The 18094-nt window shown below is 47.3% G+C and overlaps 1 protein-coding gene across 4 annotated transcripts in view; it reads right to left on the reverse strand.

The window, feature by feature from the left end:
- Positions 1 to 149: 149 nt before the first annotated feature.
- mast3a (microtubule associated serine/threonine kinase 3a) overlaps positions 150 to 18094 on the reverse strand; it is a 32566-nt gene continuing 14621 nt past the window's right edge. For 2 of the 4 annotated variants that reach the window (XM_079750991.1, XM_079750989.1), the window contains 19 exons: positions 16980 to 17081; positions 16167 to 16299; positions 14595 to 14668; positions 13173 to 13258; positions 12205 to 12413; positions 11744 to 11882; positions 11135 to 11267; positions 10424 to 10589; positions 9816 to 9917; positions 9199 to 9321; positions 8925 to 9040; positions 8415 to 8599; positions 7922 to 8046; positions 7133 to 7324; positions 6506 to 6729; positions 5745 to 5867; positions 5156 to 5292; positions 3795 to 3976; positions 150 to 3280 (listed from right to left, as the gene is read on the reverse strand). In XM_079750991.1, coding sequence (XP_079607117.1) covers positions 2382 to 3280; positions 3795 to 3976; positions 5156 to 5292; positions 5745 to 5867; positions 6506 to 6729; positions 7133 to 7324; positions 7922 to 8046; positions 8415 to 8599; positions 8925 to 9040; positions 9199 to 9321; positions 9816 to 9917; positions 10424 to 10589; positions 11135 to 11267; positions 11744 to 11882; positions 12205 to 12413; positions 13173 to 13258; positions 14595 to 14668; positions 16167 to 16299; positions 16980 to 17081 — 3450 coding nt within the window. In that variant the 3' untranslated portion in view covers positions 150 to 2381. The remainder of the gene's footprint in view (positions 3281 to 3794; positions 3977 to 5155; positions 5293 to 5744; positions 5868 to 6505; positions 6730 to 7132; positions 7325 to 7921; positions 8047 to 8414; positions 8600 to 8924; positions 9041 to 9198; positions 9322 to 9815; positions 9918 to 10423; positions 10590 to 11134; positions 11268 to 11743; positions 11883 to 12204; positions 12414 to 13172; positions 13259 to 14594; positions 14669 to 16166; positions 16300 to 16979; positions 17082 to 18094) is intronic. The other 2 variants (XM_079750992.1, XM_079750990.1) reach the window with 1 other exon arrangement.

Consider the following 18094-nt stretch of genomic DNA (forward strand, 5'->3'; position numbering starts at 1 on the left):
TCCTGAATTTGGTCTAGAAGCCATTTATTACATGCTAAGACCCTAATAAAAAAACGGCATTGACAATGACATTATATACAAATATGCCTAAACCCAGAGAACCAGTTAGCTCTGCCAGATATATACACAAGACAATACTCCACTTTGGTCCTTTGCCACTGTTTTATTTGAAGCAAATTTAAGACAATAGAAAAACTGGCATATCAGTTGTGCAAGGTAAACCAGGCATATCAACATTGATTAGAGCCTTGTTATGTAAGGGTACGCTCCGGGTTGGCAGCGGGAATCCATTGTTATACGCATACAGTCTAAGAAACCATTATTTCTTGCAAAGTCACAGGACAAAAGAAAACATTCTTGCATCCTTCTTTTTTAATAACACCAATCCTCATGAGCAGTGTACAGTTATGATCATCCATGACAAAGTAAACATTCCACATAAACAAACAGAGCCAACATGACATGAAGGTATATATATACCTTCCACTCCCGACAGGCACAGGGGAAAAGGTCAACTAAAACAAAACATTAATAATGAATGAGTAGTAACATCCAGTAGGCTACTAGTTCAAAAAAGTGAGATTGCTAAACTTCCACTCTCCATGTGACTAGCGTTGGTGGTCTAGACGTTAGTAAATGTTCAATAACGATTCCCATTTTGAATAATTCGTCCTCAAGGTAGATTCTCAAAGTGTTTTATTTTAAATGTCTCTAACGCGTCGTGCACTTTCTGTTCTTCCATGAACGGTTTACCTACACCCTCAGACGATTCAACGACTCATCTCAAACCATCAGGTCACCAGTGCCACTTGAATCACTCACAATGCAATAAGAACGCTGGCAAGAGACTGGGACTCTGACGCGTGAGAGTGCCTCACACCCACTACCTCCACACCTACAGGTCCATCCATACAGGTTGGTTTTGTTTTTTAAAGTCGGGTCTACTCGCACAAAAAGGTCACTTTTAAAACACCACCGACAGCCTCCGTAAAAGGTCCACCATTACTTATAGATATTTGTCAACATCAAAGGCATATTTATCACGACTACTTCAGCAAGAACATGTTTCCATATCAAAATATACAAAACAGGCTACCTCTATGCATTCGTCCATCCGGTCGCCAGAGCCTTGTTCATTTTTCCTTATAATTTACATGAATTCCGACAGTCACCCATGTACGCACACATTAAAATGTAAACATTCATTCAGACAGAAAAAAACAACACCCACGAATGTTTGGTTGTTAGTTCTACACTGTACAAAGAACGCATTTCGAATCACGCAGAGAACCAACCAGAATATACATTGTGTGTTATATACGGCTACTACAACTTGGGCAAACACTTAAGCTAGGCTAGGGTATATCGGAGGAGTGAGAGCTAGAGACACCTGGTTTGACATACATGTTGATGTTGAGGATGAAGATTATCAAGGGTAGCAGTCCTAGATTCAAAGGGGAGCCACACAGGATCCAACGTATTCAATTTGGCACCAGAGGGTCAAAATGTCTTAACACAACACAAAACACACACACTTTTTCCAGGGACTGACAGCCATTGCATACAGGATGGCTCTTTTAAAATGGTTCCAATCTGTATTATCTTGTAATGGTACGGTGACTTACTTTCCCCATTATTTATATTGTTTGCCAATATATTTTTTGAAAGGATGTTTATGCATTTTAATAGTTAAAAGGGTAATGCATCTAATGTAAAAAGGCAATTCACAATATTCTCAGAAACTCTGAATGTTGGTATAGATGAAAACAATGTGATAAGCTTTAAAAGGCCTGATTTGGACCCGGGTAAAGGGTAGTTGTGAATAGATGTCAGCCATTTCCCAGTCAAGCACTTCAACCAATCATGATGCGGGCAGCTGTTATATCTCCTCAAAATATTATTTGAAATCCAATCTCAGCATCGACCAAGAAAAGCATTCAACCTGGAGCACCAATGCATTGCAAGGAACCAAAAAAGACATATACAGAATTAGATGAGTATTAAAAAAAAAAAGCATAAATAAGTTTCCTCATCTCAAACGTGGTATTTACAAAATGCTTCAGTTGCAGGCGCCACAGTGATCTGAGAACCAAAAATAGAGTGAGAGAGAAAAGCAAGCTCAGATGTAAACAGTTTGGGCAGCCATTACTTTATGAACAGCATGGTCGAATGCATTATGCTTAAAGAAACAAACTAATGTCTGAAAGTGTTTTCTTTTGGTCGACTCCGTCCATCTGCCACTTCGGTGATTCGAGTAGTGGCTCGGCTCACAGTTTTCTTGACACGCATGCAAAGCCTTCAAATAAAAAAATACAGTAGCAGGTCAATGTGGCCATGGTGTGAGGTCTCTTTCCTGAGTCTGCTCCTGTCACAACATGCCACTAGGAGCCATCTTTCTCTTTTGACTTGGCTTTGGGCTGCAGCTGCGGTTTACCCTGTGCGGAGGCCCCGCCCCCTCCCCTCACTCCCAGCTCCTCCTCCCACTGGGCCGGGTGGATCCAGGACGCCATGAAGCCCCCCTTGGGTGGCCTGCCAGATACCACCGGCGCCGGGCTGCCCTTCTCGTCCAGGTCGTCGAAGCTCACCTCCTGCACCGCCTCCTGCTTCTTGAAGGAGTCCCTCCGCTCCGACAGCGCCAGCTTCCTCATCACCACCACGTCGTTGGACCGCCGGCCGCCGCCGCCGCCGCCGCCGCCGCACCCGCTGCTCAGGCTGTTGCTGCGGCGATGCTGCTGGGGCGAGACGTACAGCCCCTGGCGCCCGTGCTCCCCGACGCACACGAACCCGGTGGCGGCGTCCGCCTCCAGGTCCTCCGGCCCCTCCCCCTCCGAGAGCGGCGCCTCCATGGTGTGGCGGCGGGTGGCGAAGGCCTTCTTGTCGCCGTGGTAACCGGAGCCCGCCAGCCGGTCGCCGGTGAGCTTCTCGGCCGACTGCACCCGCTTGAGGAGCGGCGAGCGCTGGGGCTCGGCGCTGCGGGGCCGGCTGGCGGGCCGCGCCACGGTGGGCGGGGACAGGGTCTTGCCCGGGTGGTGGTGGTGGGGGTGGTAGCCGTGCAGGGCCTTGGGGTGGCCGCCGGCCGGCAGGCTGACAGAGGCGGGCGAGCACTGCGGGGACAGGGGCTGCGGCGGGGGGATGCAGGCCAGCGGGGACGGGGGGATGCTGGTGGTGGACTTGCAGCGGCCCGCCTTGGAGAAGCGGCCCCCCAGCACGTGGAGGGAGCTGGGCCGCGCCTGGGGCACCGGAGAGTTGGGGGAGCTGGAGCAGGGGGAGGAGCTGGAGTCTACGGAGGGGAGGGGGACACACGGTGAGGACGGAGCACGCACCGGGGAACACCACGGTCGCCCCGACGATTAGGCTGGCAGTGAATGTGTAGTAGCATGTGTAGTCATAACGAGGACTTGAACTTTCATTGTTAGATTATCCGAAAATTGGCAATAGGATTCTCACACATTTAAACCTACCGCGATAACTGGATACATTTTCATGTGATGGGTTTTAGGGGTATTTTTTTAACAAGATTAAACTGGATATGATCTTTCTGGAACATGAGACATTATTCAATGAGGATAATTTAAATCACAGAACATCGCATAACATTAAAATATAAACGATATTGTGATCTATAAACTATAAACAGTTCATTAATGATTTTACCGTTAGCTCTCTTGTACCTTGAGATTGGTATAATTATCCTACAGGGTTTAGTAACAGAACAAACACATACACACACACACACACACACACACACACACACGTCCTGGATTAGCAAACACATGGTCACGGTTGTCACCCACCTCCAGAGTGGTCGGGAGCCGGGGAGCGGCAGGGCGTGGACGGCCCAGGGGAGAGGGACTGTGTGGGGGAGCCGGAGAGGCTGTCACTGGAGGACTGGTGGAACCCGGAGGAGAAGCTGCGGCTGCTCTGGATGGGCGGAGGTGGAGAGTTTTTGGAGAGCTTCTTCAAGATGCTCCGCCTTCTGGGAAACCGAAAGGAGGAGACAGAGAGGGTATGGTGGAAAATTCACTTAAAGCGCCAATCTAGAAGATACCAATATTGTCCTCTTTGGCAACGGTTTTGGCGATGAGCGCTGGTCTTTCCAGAGCCACATTGTCACCACCGACACCCGGTTCGTAACAATGATAATACTAGAAGTGCAAGGGTGTTCGTCAGTGGGCTTTAAGCTCAATCCCCATTGTGTAACGTGATACAGATGTAGATAGTGACTTTAAGACATTTAATGAATGCATGAATTCAATGAATAACTTAAATTTATTCATGCTTATTTAAGAGACGGTATTTCATGGAAGTCTTGTGGCCAATGTGCCTACTACCAGCTAAACTGCCTAGGGAAATACTATGACTCGCTTGGGTTAAAAACATTTCCCAAAGGAGTTAATATTAATAACATGAGGCATTTCCTTTTCTATACCAGAACATACAGGGCTAAAAACCTCTGAATAAAGATAACGATAAAAATACGCTACTCAAATAAATATTACGGAAAACAAAAACATGACACGTCAATCACAAACAAACTCAACACCACCAGAAACCCTGTGACTCATCAGCGGGGCATCAGAAAACACCTTCTCAGAAAGTGCTGCCCTGGGGAACCTGATTCTGTGAGGGGCTGATGGGTGCACGGTGACCAGGCTCCGGTTGGCCGGCCAATGCTGCTCAAAGTCCAAGTTATTGAGCTGTCATCTGCAAGGAATGAGCACCCCCTGAAAGAAGGCTGCTCAAGATATGAGCTGCACCCACGCCTCCTCCTCTCCCGACCACAGAGTGCCAAGCACACCAGCTGATTACCAAAACAGGCCACGCCCACCCGTCCCATAACAAATGATGGCACTCATGAGCAGTATTTTATAATAGGATATATTTGTATATTCCCCCCCATTAAAACATTGGTGGAGGCTTAATGCAAATGTTAACAGCTAATTGAACACATCCTTTCATGGTCAATCGGGGGCTTGACAGTATAGTCCCAAACTTAACATTTACTGTTAAGTCATTTACCAAAGCTTTCAGCCAAAGCGACCATGAGTCAAATCTGATCAGTCTTGGTGGGGCTAGCTGGGGCACCTTACAGATGACCACAGATGGGCTGTGGACATTGAGCCTCAAACCCAGAGCCGCTGCAGTTCAGTCCTACCTGTCCTGGCCCTCCTTCCTCTTGGCCTTCTTGCTGCGCCGGGCCATCTTGGCCTTGTAGCTGGTCTTCCTGGCTGGGCCCACCTTGATGGAGGTGTTCTCCAGGGCAGTGGTCTGCAGGGTCACCCTGTTGCCACTCTGTTGGACAAACATCCACATGTTAGCTCCTCCCATTTCCCATTCGATCGCCATGTGATACATGACATTCATGGTCACATTCTTTATGTCAACTTAACTTCAATGAATCAACTCTGTTCGCATGATTTGTTATTGACCGTATTTGCTGCATTTGAATGCCTTTTTCAAGCAATGAATTTCACCAAGAAGAAGTACTCAAAATAAATACTACTAAACTGTGCCTAGAAGACCAAAGGATGGATACAAGTGTGAATCAGAATACGAGCGGGACGATATGATATCCATATTGCAATGTCAAGACTAAATATAATGGGGTTTTGCTCATCACAATACACTGTACTAATAGTACAGTAATACACTGGCTGTAGAACAGCAATGTTCCCGGCCTTAATGATAACGTCATGGCTCAACAGGGCTCCCATCGTATCCAGCCGGGCTGTGGAGGTGTGTACCTTGAGCAGCAGCTCCACCACCTCCGTGTGGACCAGGCCCTGCACAGACTCCCCGTTCACATGGGTGATGAGGTCGCCCGCCCTCAGGCCTGCCTCGTGGGCCGCGGTGCCCTCCTCCACACACTGGGGGAGGAACAAGGCAGGGGGTTATCAAACAGGGAGCCAACAAAACTCCTGGGAATGTTAGCCAATTAGCACACATTGACATTCATTTATTTTCACAGATGCAGGTGGCGATTGTTCTGAGGTACTAGAGCGAGCCCACCAATGTTTCTTATGCAACCAACCTGGATTAGATGCACCAACATATAGCAAGTATTGGAGTGATGACTTAGAAAGTATAACTACTGATAATCATCAATAACAATCCATCTATTAACCGCCATTAACATTTAAAACTAACAGAAGTTAAGACGGAGGCATGTATCAGTGGTTCTTAAATGGTGGGCTGTGAGCCAGCCAGAAGTGGGCTGGCTCAAAATATATATGCATGCCTTTAGGCCTTGTCTGTTGCATGTGATCATTAGCATGCTTGAAGACTGAATAGGGGAATACTGTACTGTATAAGATAAAGAGTATATTGCATATTTAAAAGCTAAACATTTCTGGTGGATTCTGGGTCAAAAGTACACCCGGGGGGGACCTCCTGCATGACAAATCTGGAGAGCCTGACTAGCCTACAACACACACACACACACACACACACACACACACACACACACACACACACACACACACACGGCGGTCACCGGCTGACGTACCCAGACCATGTGATGCACGGTGTAGATGTCGCTGTCGCACATGTAGACGCGGATGGCTCTCAGAGCGAAGCCGAACCTCTTCCCCGAGCTGTGGATGACCACGGGGGGGCGGAGGCAGGTGACACTGAGGGACAGGTCCCGGCTGGGGGAGGAGTCCCGGGAGGAGGGGTTGGAGGAGAGGGACAGGGAGGACTTGGGGCTGGAGGGGGGAGCCGCCGAGTCGTCTGGGGAGGAACGATGGCGCAAACACGTCCACTCAGTAAACAACAACAGAGGTGTTCATATTATCATCAGTCTACAGCGTATATCATATTTAAAGCATAGGGTTTTCTATTCAAAAACCTTGTGTTGTAATTCATTTAACAGGCTGTAGAGGGAGCTGTAGCGCCACAAATGACTTATTGATGACACAAATATGAAACGGAAATCAAAATCTGTGTAAACAGTGTTTCCTCTCTCCCCTAGATCCAATAACCTAGTTAAATATAAACCTTGGCTTTGTTTGACTTGCAGAGTTATGTTGTGTTAGGGATTGTTTGAGACAATATAACGATATGTATATAGCTGGACTGAACGATTCAGTGAGCAGGGTGACACTACGGACATGGTTCTGGCGCTCCCTCCTACCTGGAGTGATGATGAGGGACAGGCCAGACACCGACGCCGACTTGGGGACCTTGCAGCCCGCGGGGGGCCGGGCCTTCTCGGGGGTCTCCAGCTGGTGGGCGATGCGGCGGGAGGCGCCGCGCCGGTACGACGGCCGCGTGCCCGTGCTGTTGCTACGGAGACGGATGCGACGAAGGTTGGACACCATCCCGTCTAGAAGAGAAGGCAGAGGGGGAGAGAGACAGTGAGACAAATAGTGAGACCGAATGTGAGACGGACAGTGAGACAGAGTGGGATGAATGGTGAGACAGTGTGAGATGGAGAGTGACACAAGAGTGTGGGACGGAATGAGATGAATGGTGAAACGGAAAGTGAGACGAGGGTGAGTAGGTGTGTTTGTGAGTATGTGTAAAGTATGCGCGTCTGTAAACTAATGTGTGTCACTGCAAGGGAGGTAGGTCATTTGTTTAAGATTAGTTATCGATTTATTTCCATTGTCTAGTCAGTATAATGCAATCAATAATTCTGACCAACAAAGCCAGAGGAGCAAAGTAAAGACTACTTTCCTTGCCTTATCGGACAAACTGCAAAGACAACCAAAATATAAATTCTATAAAGCCTAAGACAGCAAATATTTGGGATTTAATTAAAACTATATTTCAAATCAAACCCTTACGCCTGTGAGTGCCATGCTCTACCCGATGAGCTCCATGGAAACACTTCTAACTCATCCTTTATGACTAATCACTTCCTACTGGGAACTAGTCCTCTCTGCCTCCTCCTGATGAGAGAACGCAGCGGCCTGCTCACCCTCTTCCTCAGCGGAGATGGAGAAGCGGGTCATGGTGTCCAGGCTCTGGGTGCTGTTCATCACCAGGGGGCTGGCACTGCGCTCAGACTGGGAGGAGCCAGACGAGGTGCGGGGCCGCAAGCTGCTGGGGCCACAAACCACAAGCCAGGGGTCAGGGCACACGGAGTGGCAACTACAGTGTTATGTAATGGAGGCAGGATCGCATGGATAATGAACCATAACAATGGTAGTAATAATTGTATAATAACTATTATCATTATTTATCTCCTAATAATGTTTACAGTGTTACAGTTGGTTTTAAAACCAATTCAATTGTAAAGGAATAACCCCAAGAAAAATACCAGGTCCCAATGTAGGGGTTCAAACAAAGTGTGTACAGCATTAGCGGTCTCTAACAATCGACCCCAAGTACATATAATACACTACAGACAGATCTATATTAAATGTACTGTGTACACACACAAACACACACACACACACAAACACACACACCTTCCCCTGGGTCCGTCGGCCCTGCGCTCGGCCCCTTGGGCCAGGGAGCGGGCCCCGTCCCCTGGGGAGAGGACCCCCCGGCTGTCCCAGCGCTCCTCCTTCTCCTCGCTGTGGCTGCGCTCCGACGACGACAGGCTCCGATTGGACGGCGTGGAGGTGGACAGGAGCTCGGTGCTGCTGTACACCTGGACACAGAGTGGGAGGGGCCTCTCTTTATTAGACATTAGGCAACATGAGATCAGTCAGTCCTTTACTGCTCCCGGACGGAGCCAGTGGAGCAGGGACTCCACCGCCAACTGTGTTCAGTCAGGGGTTGCGCGTCAGGGCACTCAGGCTGCTTGCGTCATAGAAAAAGTGTGTTGCGGGACTTTTTTCTTGTTGTTTTTCCATTGTTGAAGGAACACGGTGAACATTTGAACAGTTTCCCGGTGGGTACAGTCATCAGTTAGTTATTATTTTAAGGCCAAAGCGAGACCGGGGGGGGGGGGGGGGGGGGGGGGGAGGGCTGACCTTGCTGAAGCGATGAGCCACAGAGGAGAACTGACGAAGCTCCTGGAAAGACTCTTCATCATTGGTTTCATCATCATCATCATCCGAGCCCAAGTGGCAGTACCGCTCCGAGCGCGCTGGGGAGGAGACACACACACACACACACACACACACACGCACACGCACACACACAGAAATTGACAACTTAAAATAAATGGTATATAAATACTAGAAAACGAACGTATACAATAAACTGGATGCAGCCGCCTCATGCACACTCTGCTGCGTTTCTTACTGTCAAAGTAGCTGGTGTCGTCCTCCGTCTCCAGCTGGGGGATGAACTCCGCCTTCTGCCGCAGCAGGCCGGTCCAGTCCAGGCCGTGGAAGAACGAGTGCATCTTCACCTCCGTGGTTCCCCCTGGACAACACAGAGCAGCCAGCGTGAGCCCGCTGACAGCCGGTAGGCCAGGAGCTGGGAGCCCTCCATCCCTGTGAGGCTCTGCCTCTACCGCCCGACGCACCGCTGGAACCCTCTGGCTCTCAAAGGGGAACGCGTGCAGCAGTCCTACTGGGTTACAGCCCGACCCCACGAGGGGAGACGGCGCAGAGCCAGGGAACCAGGACAGCAAGGGCTGACGCCTGGTTACCTGTTGGGTTACCGCCTGGTTACCTGCTGGGTTACGCCCATATTCTAATGTCTATCGTCCTTCTACATCTCTCCCTTCTGCTAACAACACTTTGGTAATATGTTTTATCAACATGAACTTATTACAGCCTTCTCCTTTTATTGACCAGCGGGGCTGCACAGCGCCCCGAAGTAGAAGGTTGTTCTAGAAGGTTATGCTGGGACAAATAATGGCCCCGCCCTGCATCCATCCACGCATCACGTCCCCATGGGAGCGGACCACCCACCTGTGCCCAGGCGATCCAGGGGGCTCTGCCTCAGCAGCCTGGTGATCAGGTCCTGGGAGTCCGCCGTCAGCGCGTCCTCTCCTTCCGGCCAGATGATGTCATCTGGGGCAGAGAGGGGAAGAGCTTAGGCGTCACGCTTTCACTATCTCTTTATTTCAATGGAAACTCTGACTTGATCTACAAGTTTAACTTCCTGCCAGGCCCTTTCAGCGGTGCCTGCGTAATTAGGGATTCACAGGCAGTAGTTGTTGATGCCGTCGGCGGATAGCGAGATATTCATGATGATGACTTCAGAGAGCTCTGACACCACCATTTCACACTCCCAAGGCAACAGAACTACTTTCCACTGTTACAAACTCTGCCTTTTCCACTCTGCTACCACGAGATCAGCATGGATAGTAGATGTGTTTTGCAGGCTTTCTGCTGTCCCCAAATCAACCAACATCGTCATTATCACGAGCTAGCAACTTATTATAAATTACAAAAGCAACATTCTAATTCTGTATCTCAAATCTGCCATTGCCCATCATTACACAACATGTGTTTAACATATGTACGGGAGTTTACTAGCATATGCATGTAGACCTGGTCGCTTGTCATGAACTTACCGTTGACGACCTGTCCGAAGAGCTGCTCTGGAGTGTCCCCAAAGAAGGGCACGCAGCCCACAAGGAACTCGTACAGGATGATGCCCATGGCCCACCAGTCCACTGGCTTCCCATAGCCCTGCCTCAGGATCACCTCGGGGGCGATGTACTCCGGGGTGCCACACACCTGGGGGAGGAGAGGGGTGGTTAGATTGGTAGAACAAGAGAGTCATTTAGCACACACTTTTACTCAAAGCAACTAACAGTGCGTTCATATACATGCCATGACCCACGAAGAAAATCAGGGCCAGGGATTTCTTAACGTGAGCTGTGGGCATTGGGGGGATCGAACCCAGAACCTTTCGGCTATGGGGGTCCAACACCCTCTATACTATATTGTGTTAGATCACAGTAAACATTAATAAAAGAAGACATGGGTAAGGGAAGAGAGGAGAAGACACGAGAGGAGAGAAGTAGAAGAGTAGAGAAAAGAAGAGGGGAGAGGAGACACAAGAGAGGAGAGGAGAGACAAGAAGAGAGGAGAGGAGAGAGGAGACACAAGAAGAGAGGAGAGGAGACAAGCGAGGGGAGAGGAGAGACAGGAAGAGAGGAGAGGAGAGAGAAGACAAAAGAGCAGAGAGGATAGACAAGAGAGGAAGGAAAGACAAGATAGTAGTAGAGAGACAAGAGAGGTGAGGAGAGGAAAGAAAGAAAGGTAGAGAAGATACTGACCTGCTTGTCGACAAACTCCCTGGTGTCCTTCTCAATGTGGCCCTCGTACAGGTTGGTGGTCATGTTCATGAGGCCGATCTTTGACAGGCCAAAGTCTGTTAGCTTAATGTGGCCCATGGAGGTGATTAACAAACTGGAAAATAAGAGGAGAAAACTAAGAAATGTTGTACACACAAGGGGTAAACAGCAAATAATGTAGGCAAGAGATCTAGAAACTTGACTTGAAGACTTAGAAATTAACTGAGTCTTCAGAAGAAGGCCAGATATCTTTAAATAATAAAAAGGGCTCCAGCATAAGTAGTCAGCTGGGGAACTGGGAGAAATTATTCTCTTTGAATTACATGAAATGCTAGTCCTTATTTAACCCTGAAACCACACACTTAAAAAACAGAGACTGATTTAGATGAACTGGTCTAGATAGACTTAGTGAGAACAACTTGGATGGAGCTCAGGCTGCTACAGAGAAAGTGGTTTCCATTTTCTAATTTAGAGAACAGGGATTCAGATCACGCTGGTTTAGTTATTTTTGAGTTGTGTCGAACTGGAGTTTGAAAGGCTGCTGCAGATCACACAGACAGGGATCAGACTTAAGATAATACTGGAACCCACTTGTCTGGCTTGAGGTCTCGGTGCACGATGCCGTAGTTGTGAAGGTACTCTAAAGCCAGGACCGTCTCTGCAAAGTACATCCGGGTCATGTCTACAGGCAGGGGCCCGATGTTCTTCAGCAGGTTGGCACAGTCACCGCCTGGAGCACAGACAATCAGTAACCCAAGGGTCTCACAGTGAGGAGTAGTCTAATACAACTATCAAATGAAACATGCACTATCCTTGACACCACTTATACAAAACAGCCTTCCCCTAAGCACTTCTCTATAATGTCGTAATGATCATCTACGATGTTTACTGGCCCACATTTGATCTTGAAAATAATCCTGTCTAATATCTTTTTGAACCTTTACTTCATGGAAATGTTTTACTTTTCAAATGTTAACAAAACACAGAAATAGGGCCGAGAAGTGACGCGTGGTCATGACGATCGTGATGCGAGGGTGTTCCAAGAGACTGACCTTCCACGTACTCCATGACCATGCAAAGGTGCCTCCTGGTGTCGAAGGAGCAGAACATAGACACCACGAAGGGGTTCTCGGCGAAGGTCAGGATGTCGCGCTCCACGAACACCTGCTGGATCTGGTTCCTCAGCATCAGGTTCTGACGGTTGATCTTCTTCATGGCACAGCGCTGACGAGTCTCTTTGTGGCGCACCAGGAACACAGCCCTGAGCAAGGGAGAGAGGTAGACAGAGGGAGGACACAGAGAACAGGACAGACGTTAGGAGATGGAGGGAGGGAGGGAGGGAGGATACAGAGAACAGGAGGGATGTTAGGAGATGGAGGGAGGGAGGATACAGAGAACAGGAGGGACGTTAGGATATGGAGGGAGGGAGGGAGGACACAGAGTGCCGGATAGACGTGAGGAGCAGGGGAAGATGAAAGGAGGGAGGGAGGGAGATGTTTAAACAGACAGAGGGAGGATACAGAGAACAGGAGAGACATTAGGAGGAGAGGGGGCAGAACAGTGGGGATGGAGATGAAGATGAACGGAGGGAGGGAGAGAAAGACGGATGAACCGGAATGATAGATGAAGAAGAGGAGGGTGGATATAAAGAGGAAAGAAATAAGAAATGTTAAGGATGGGGAAAAGGGCGGACACCAGAACTGCCCCTTCCTGCTTATGCTACCCTGGCAACACTCTACACTCTTCTTGAATAGAATGAATTCAGATTTGACAAGCGTGAGATTTATCCAACAATATCTGTTGACATATTGTTATATCCATCACAGTTCTGGGCTCTGCTTGTCATGGCATTGGGGACATAAAACAGAGGATGTTAATCAGGGAATAGGTATGGATGATTATCCAATAGAAACAAATAAAAAAAGAATATATATAATTCCACTGTTGGTTTGAGTGGTCTGGGCCGGCGACTTTATGAGTCAGCAGAAACCAAAACAAGGGCCCAGCCCGCCTCACTCACCCATAGGCGCCGTTGCTAATGAGCTTGATGGTCTCAAAGTCACTCTCCATCGGCTTCCTGCGGGGAGGGGTGAACGCTACCCGGCTCTGAATCACACACAGGAAACAGGAAGTTAGCTAGTGCACCGCTGTTGTTGTTAAAATTGCTCAACTCTACCCATGCTACTCATAGTGAGAACCCTTGCAGAAGTTTTGCAATGCTCTCCGACTACACGTGTATTGAAGTTATAATCATCCATATATTTACCATCTGTATTTATTCTAAATGTGTTACTTCACAGTGTTGTCTGGTTCCACATCAATCATTATCATAATGATCAACTGTCAAGTTCAAGTTCAAGTTGTTTTTTTTCCATAGGGGCTGCATGAATGAACACTAGTAGGCTATGCCATGCGTTAAAAAAAATGCGTTTAACATATGTAAAAAATAATAATAATAAACCTGAGCAAAGTAGGCTATATCCCAGCCTTCCAAAACATGATCTTGTTTTACGGTAAATGACAACGTTGGTTAAATTATTTGGGAAAGAACAGCTGAAACAGCGGTAATAAAATGTATTTTAAATCAATGCATCTGCAAACACGTACAGCAAACACATAATTTCTTGACACAGACATCGTGTACAAGCCAATAACATCTGTTTAAACACACGCAAACTAAACATGTAACGCATAATACAGTCCATGGCAATGTACAGTAACAGGGGAACACATGCATATTAGGAACACAAGTTGATAACGATAATGTATACAATACTGGTAAGAAACAATGTTTGTTAATGTATTGCCGCATATCACAGTTGTGGCCACAGGACCGCATATCATATGTGTGTTACGTTTTCTTTGCCGAAATTTACATGACGACTCAGCATTTCGGAAGTTGTAGAAGTAAACGCTATTCCATGTGGGAATCACGCCATATTATTTGGCCATAAACTGAGCCATTTAAAGTTTGAAATTCATGTGGTCATGCATCTGCCTCATTGGAGACTGCAAACGCACTGTCAAAATATCAACTCGTCAGGTTCAAATGCGCTCATGGCTCTTAAAGGGGATGGGAGATGGCACTCTCATTGGTTTATTGCACGTTACGCCCAAACCACACCTACGCGTAATTAGGCTTCTTCAGGGCAAACCTTTTTAGATTTGCGTCGGGCGCAAGGGTAATTTATCCGCCGGTATAATAGCAACAGCGGTAGAGACCAGCCCACAAAGCTACTTCCGTTTTGCGCTTCTCACTTGCGTTTCAGACCATCAATAGGGCCTTAAGAGGCCTAAATGTACAAGAGTGTCACGGATATACATGAGGTCTAATAGTAGCGCTCTGTGGCCGCCACTCAAATCTACACTTCATCATCATCACCAGTACATTTACATGCCTATATCATACTCCTATATAATAATTTATATGGCTCATGTTTACCTCTCCAGAGTCGTCCAGGTTGTCCCGGCCGGATGCCCCGTGTCCAGGGCTGGTCTGCTCCAGGTGGGCCACATCTATGGGCAGTGGAAGGCTTAAGGTTAACCTCCGTTCAGGACAGCAGCAGGCCCTCCGCCCGGCTACTGGCGTGGTGGGCCCCAGACACAGGAGACTAGCATGGGACACTGAGCCACTTTGGGATCTCTCAAGGAAGTGGGAAAGCTTTGGATTTGTGATGTGTGCTATTTTGTGGGCTGATATCATGCATTTGATTTCATTGCATTCTAAAAACACATACTGGATAATTATAATACATTGCTGACATATAGGATACATGTTATCCATAGCAGTTTCTTAAAAATAGTTTAAACTATATACAAAGAAATCAGCTTTGTGAGCAAGTAGGTCGTAGTTTATGGAGCAAATTAAATGCTGTTTGGACATGGGCCTGTTTTGTTTTTTATAACCTAGAATAAATATCTAAATTAGGTTGAGGAAACATTTCCAAAACAAGTTTACTTGCCTCGCTTTTTAATCAACAGCCACCATCTCTCTCCCAGAGGCACTTTAACAGGACTCGAGGACACACCCCAACTCCTTAACAAACCTCAAATGGGCAAGACTAAATTACCTAAAACCTTCATAAAAATCTCAATGATCAAACGGATATTTGACAGAAATACCCAGTCTGAACGTAGTGCAACTGAAGACAACACAAACCACACTATGGCAAAACGATACAATAAACATACAGCACTACCCAACAACACAATGTACAATAAGTGTTGATCTAAGGAACAGCTGGGCTCTGCATCCCCTGGCCCAATGAAGTAGTCGTTCGAGGTGTGATTCAGATTTTGTTTTTTAACTAACTGAAATCTGAATCCTACTTTCGTTTGCCCTGTGTGACTCAGGGTTTAAATAAAGAATGGGTTCACGTGAAGTCTAGCAGGCCGCAGCTGGGTGAACCACAGGACCACGCCAACAGTTTAATCAGACTGCTCTTATCTCAGTGCCATGGTGAGTGGAGGCGTGGGCAAACTACACACCACTGCTGGGGGTTCACACGAGGCCAGGGGCGTTGCCAGGAAATGAACCGTACACATAGTAACATACAGCGGAAACTGAAAATGAACCCCCTCTGCGCTGCTAATAACTTGACGAGTAAGCACAGAAAATATTGAATAGGGATTCTCTATACATATTGTGAAGACAAACCTAAACCAGCAAAACAATAAGTGCCAAAGCTCAAAAATGAAGATTTGACTACAATGGTTTGAAACCAAACCCAATGTAAGAAAACCAAACTTTCTAGAGAAAAGATGTCTAGATTCCCATTCCAAAATCCTCCAAGACCTTTTCACTGGTAATTTGGACCACAGCAGTCATTTGGACGACAGTCAGACAGCTACCTCATCGGGCCAAATTAATTGGACGAGAGAGGACATGAGACAGGGAGGTTCAACGTCGAGAACATCGGGTTCTCAAAATGGAGCCTCAGCAGAAAAACAACAACAAATCAATACAGAACAGCCGGAAGAGCGGTGCTTCAGACGGGACGGTGGGCGGCCTTACCTTCCAGGGGGTCTCGGGTGAGGCCCAGCTGGCTGATGATGTACTTGGGGATGTCCGTCTTCACGCCCTGGCCCACCTTGGCGTGGCCCTCGGCGGCCTCCAGGCGGTGGTAGAACTCCTCCGGGTCAAACTCCTGCAGGAGGGCCCAGAGCATTAGCTGACTGTATGGCTGTTTGTTGGACTACTACTTGGGCTGTGTACTGTTTTTAGCTAAATGTGGTAGAATGTATCAACATTCAGCTCCCAATGGTTTGAATAGACCAGGAAGAAATATGAACCCAAAAAGGACAACCGTGTCTTTATACTATTTCATACACATTCATACAATGTATTACCATTGGTACAAGCACACTAACCGTGATGAAAAAGACATAGAGACAGTATATTATTGGAATCTGACGAGACATCATCACTAGTCAATGAATATAAAATATCTCTAAACTGTTGCATGGATATTAAACCTGTACGCTCAAGCGGTTGGTCGCTTGAGCTCACTCACTCATCCTCAAGCGGTTGAAGATGAGTGAGCCAACCAATCAAAAAACAGGAGTAGTCACCAAGACAGCAGATTTGTAATGCAGCATGTGTTACTAAATTAAAATATCAACATCACCGCGTGGTTGAAAACCAATACATTACTAATGCATGGCTGGCTTTGTGGGACACCAACAGTATAACTGATGTCCTAGTTGCAGAAGACAAGCAGGTCTCTGCTGGTGAGTGACCTGACAAACAATCAATCCTACATAATAACCACTACTGGGCCCCTGGAACCCCAGAGAAAGAGTCCCCCCCAGCGGACCCCCGTCTTACCAGACACTCCAGAAGGCGCGCTGGCCTGGAGATGATGATGAGGATCTTCTTCACTAGTTTGATGATGACGGTCACCTCTTCGCTCTCTGACCGCTCGTACGCCTGGTCGAAGAAAAAGAGAAGGGCCGGACGATTTTTAGTCCTAGGGGCAAGACGTATTTGGAAGAACACGTTGTGTAGACTAGAGCAATGGTTGTAACATTAGTTGTAATTGTCAGAAATCTCCTGTGACTGCATTTACACAGCAGGCTGCCCCAAAGGACCCCCGGCACCCAGGTTGGGAAACATTGCCATATTAAAAAATGTCTTCGCGAGCCAACCTATTTGTAAACATGTTTATGTAAATGCATTTTCCGACGTATTTGTTTGTCGTCAATTTAGTAATCGCAACGAAAATTTAATTTTTTTTCCCTGGATAAACACTTGAGCAGCTTAGATTATGGGTCTTGAATATTAATGACCATTACCAATATACCGCGCGACTATAGCCTCGCATGGCATCGCCATGAAGGAACACAGATTGCGCGGGCTAAATGAGGTCATGGAGTCGCCGTGTAGGCGTGCGCAAGGTTAGACGCAAGGTTACCCAACAGGTTTGTGTCACAACGTAATGCCATGACATCGATTAACTATTAAACCTTAGCAGGGGTTAGTAAAAGTTCTGAAAAAAACATTTATTTCTGCGGTGTGTGTTTGGGTCCACATCACCAATCACATAATGTGATAATGAGTAACAACCAATCGATTGTCACGGCTTGAGCCAAAAGTCACAGAGCCCAGGAGAATTCCTTCCTAGCCATCGCACGTGACCGTCGCACAACAAAGATGACTGTGTTATATAATGATCAGCAATGTCGCTTCTCTTTCAGAGTAGAGCAGGAACCAGTCCAACAGCTCTCTTACCCAGAAAACTCTTGGAAGAACAACAAACTTAAATAAATGTATTATGGCGAAGAAAAGCCACAACAACAGCGTGCATCCTAGTAACTCCAAAAGACTGAGCAATGTGGGTAAGGGACTCACAGTACAACCCATTATAAATGTACTCCACAGCCCTGAAGGTATATTTTATAGACCAATCCCCTGTCAAACAGACTAACGATTATGTTGGCCAA

The sequence above is a fragment of the Pollachius pollachius genome, assembly GCF_949987615.1.
Source record: "Pollachius pollachius genome assembly, chromosome: 14".
NCBI lineage: Eukaryota > Metazoa > Chordata > Actinopteri > Gadiformes > Gadidae > Pollachius > Pollachius pollachius.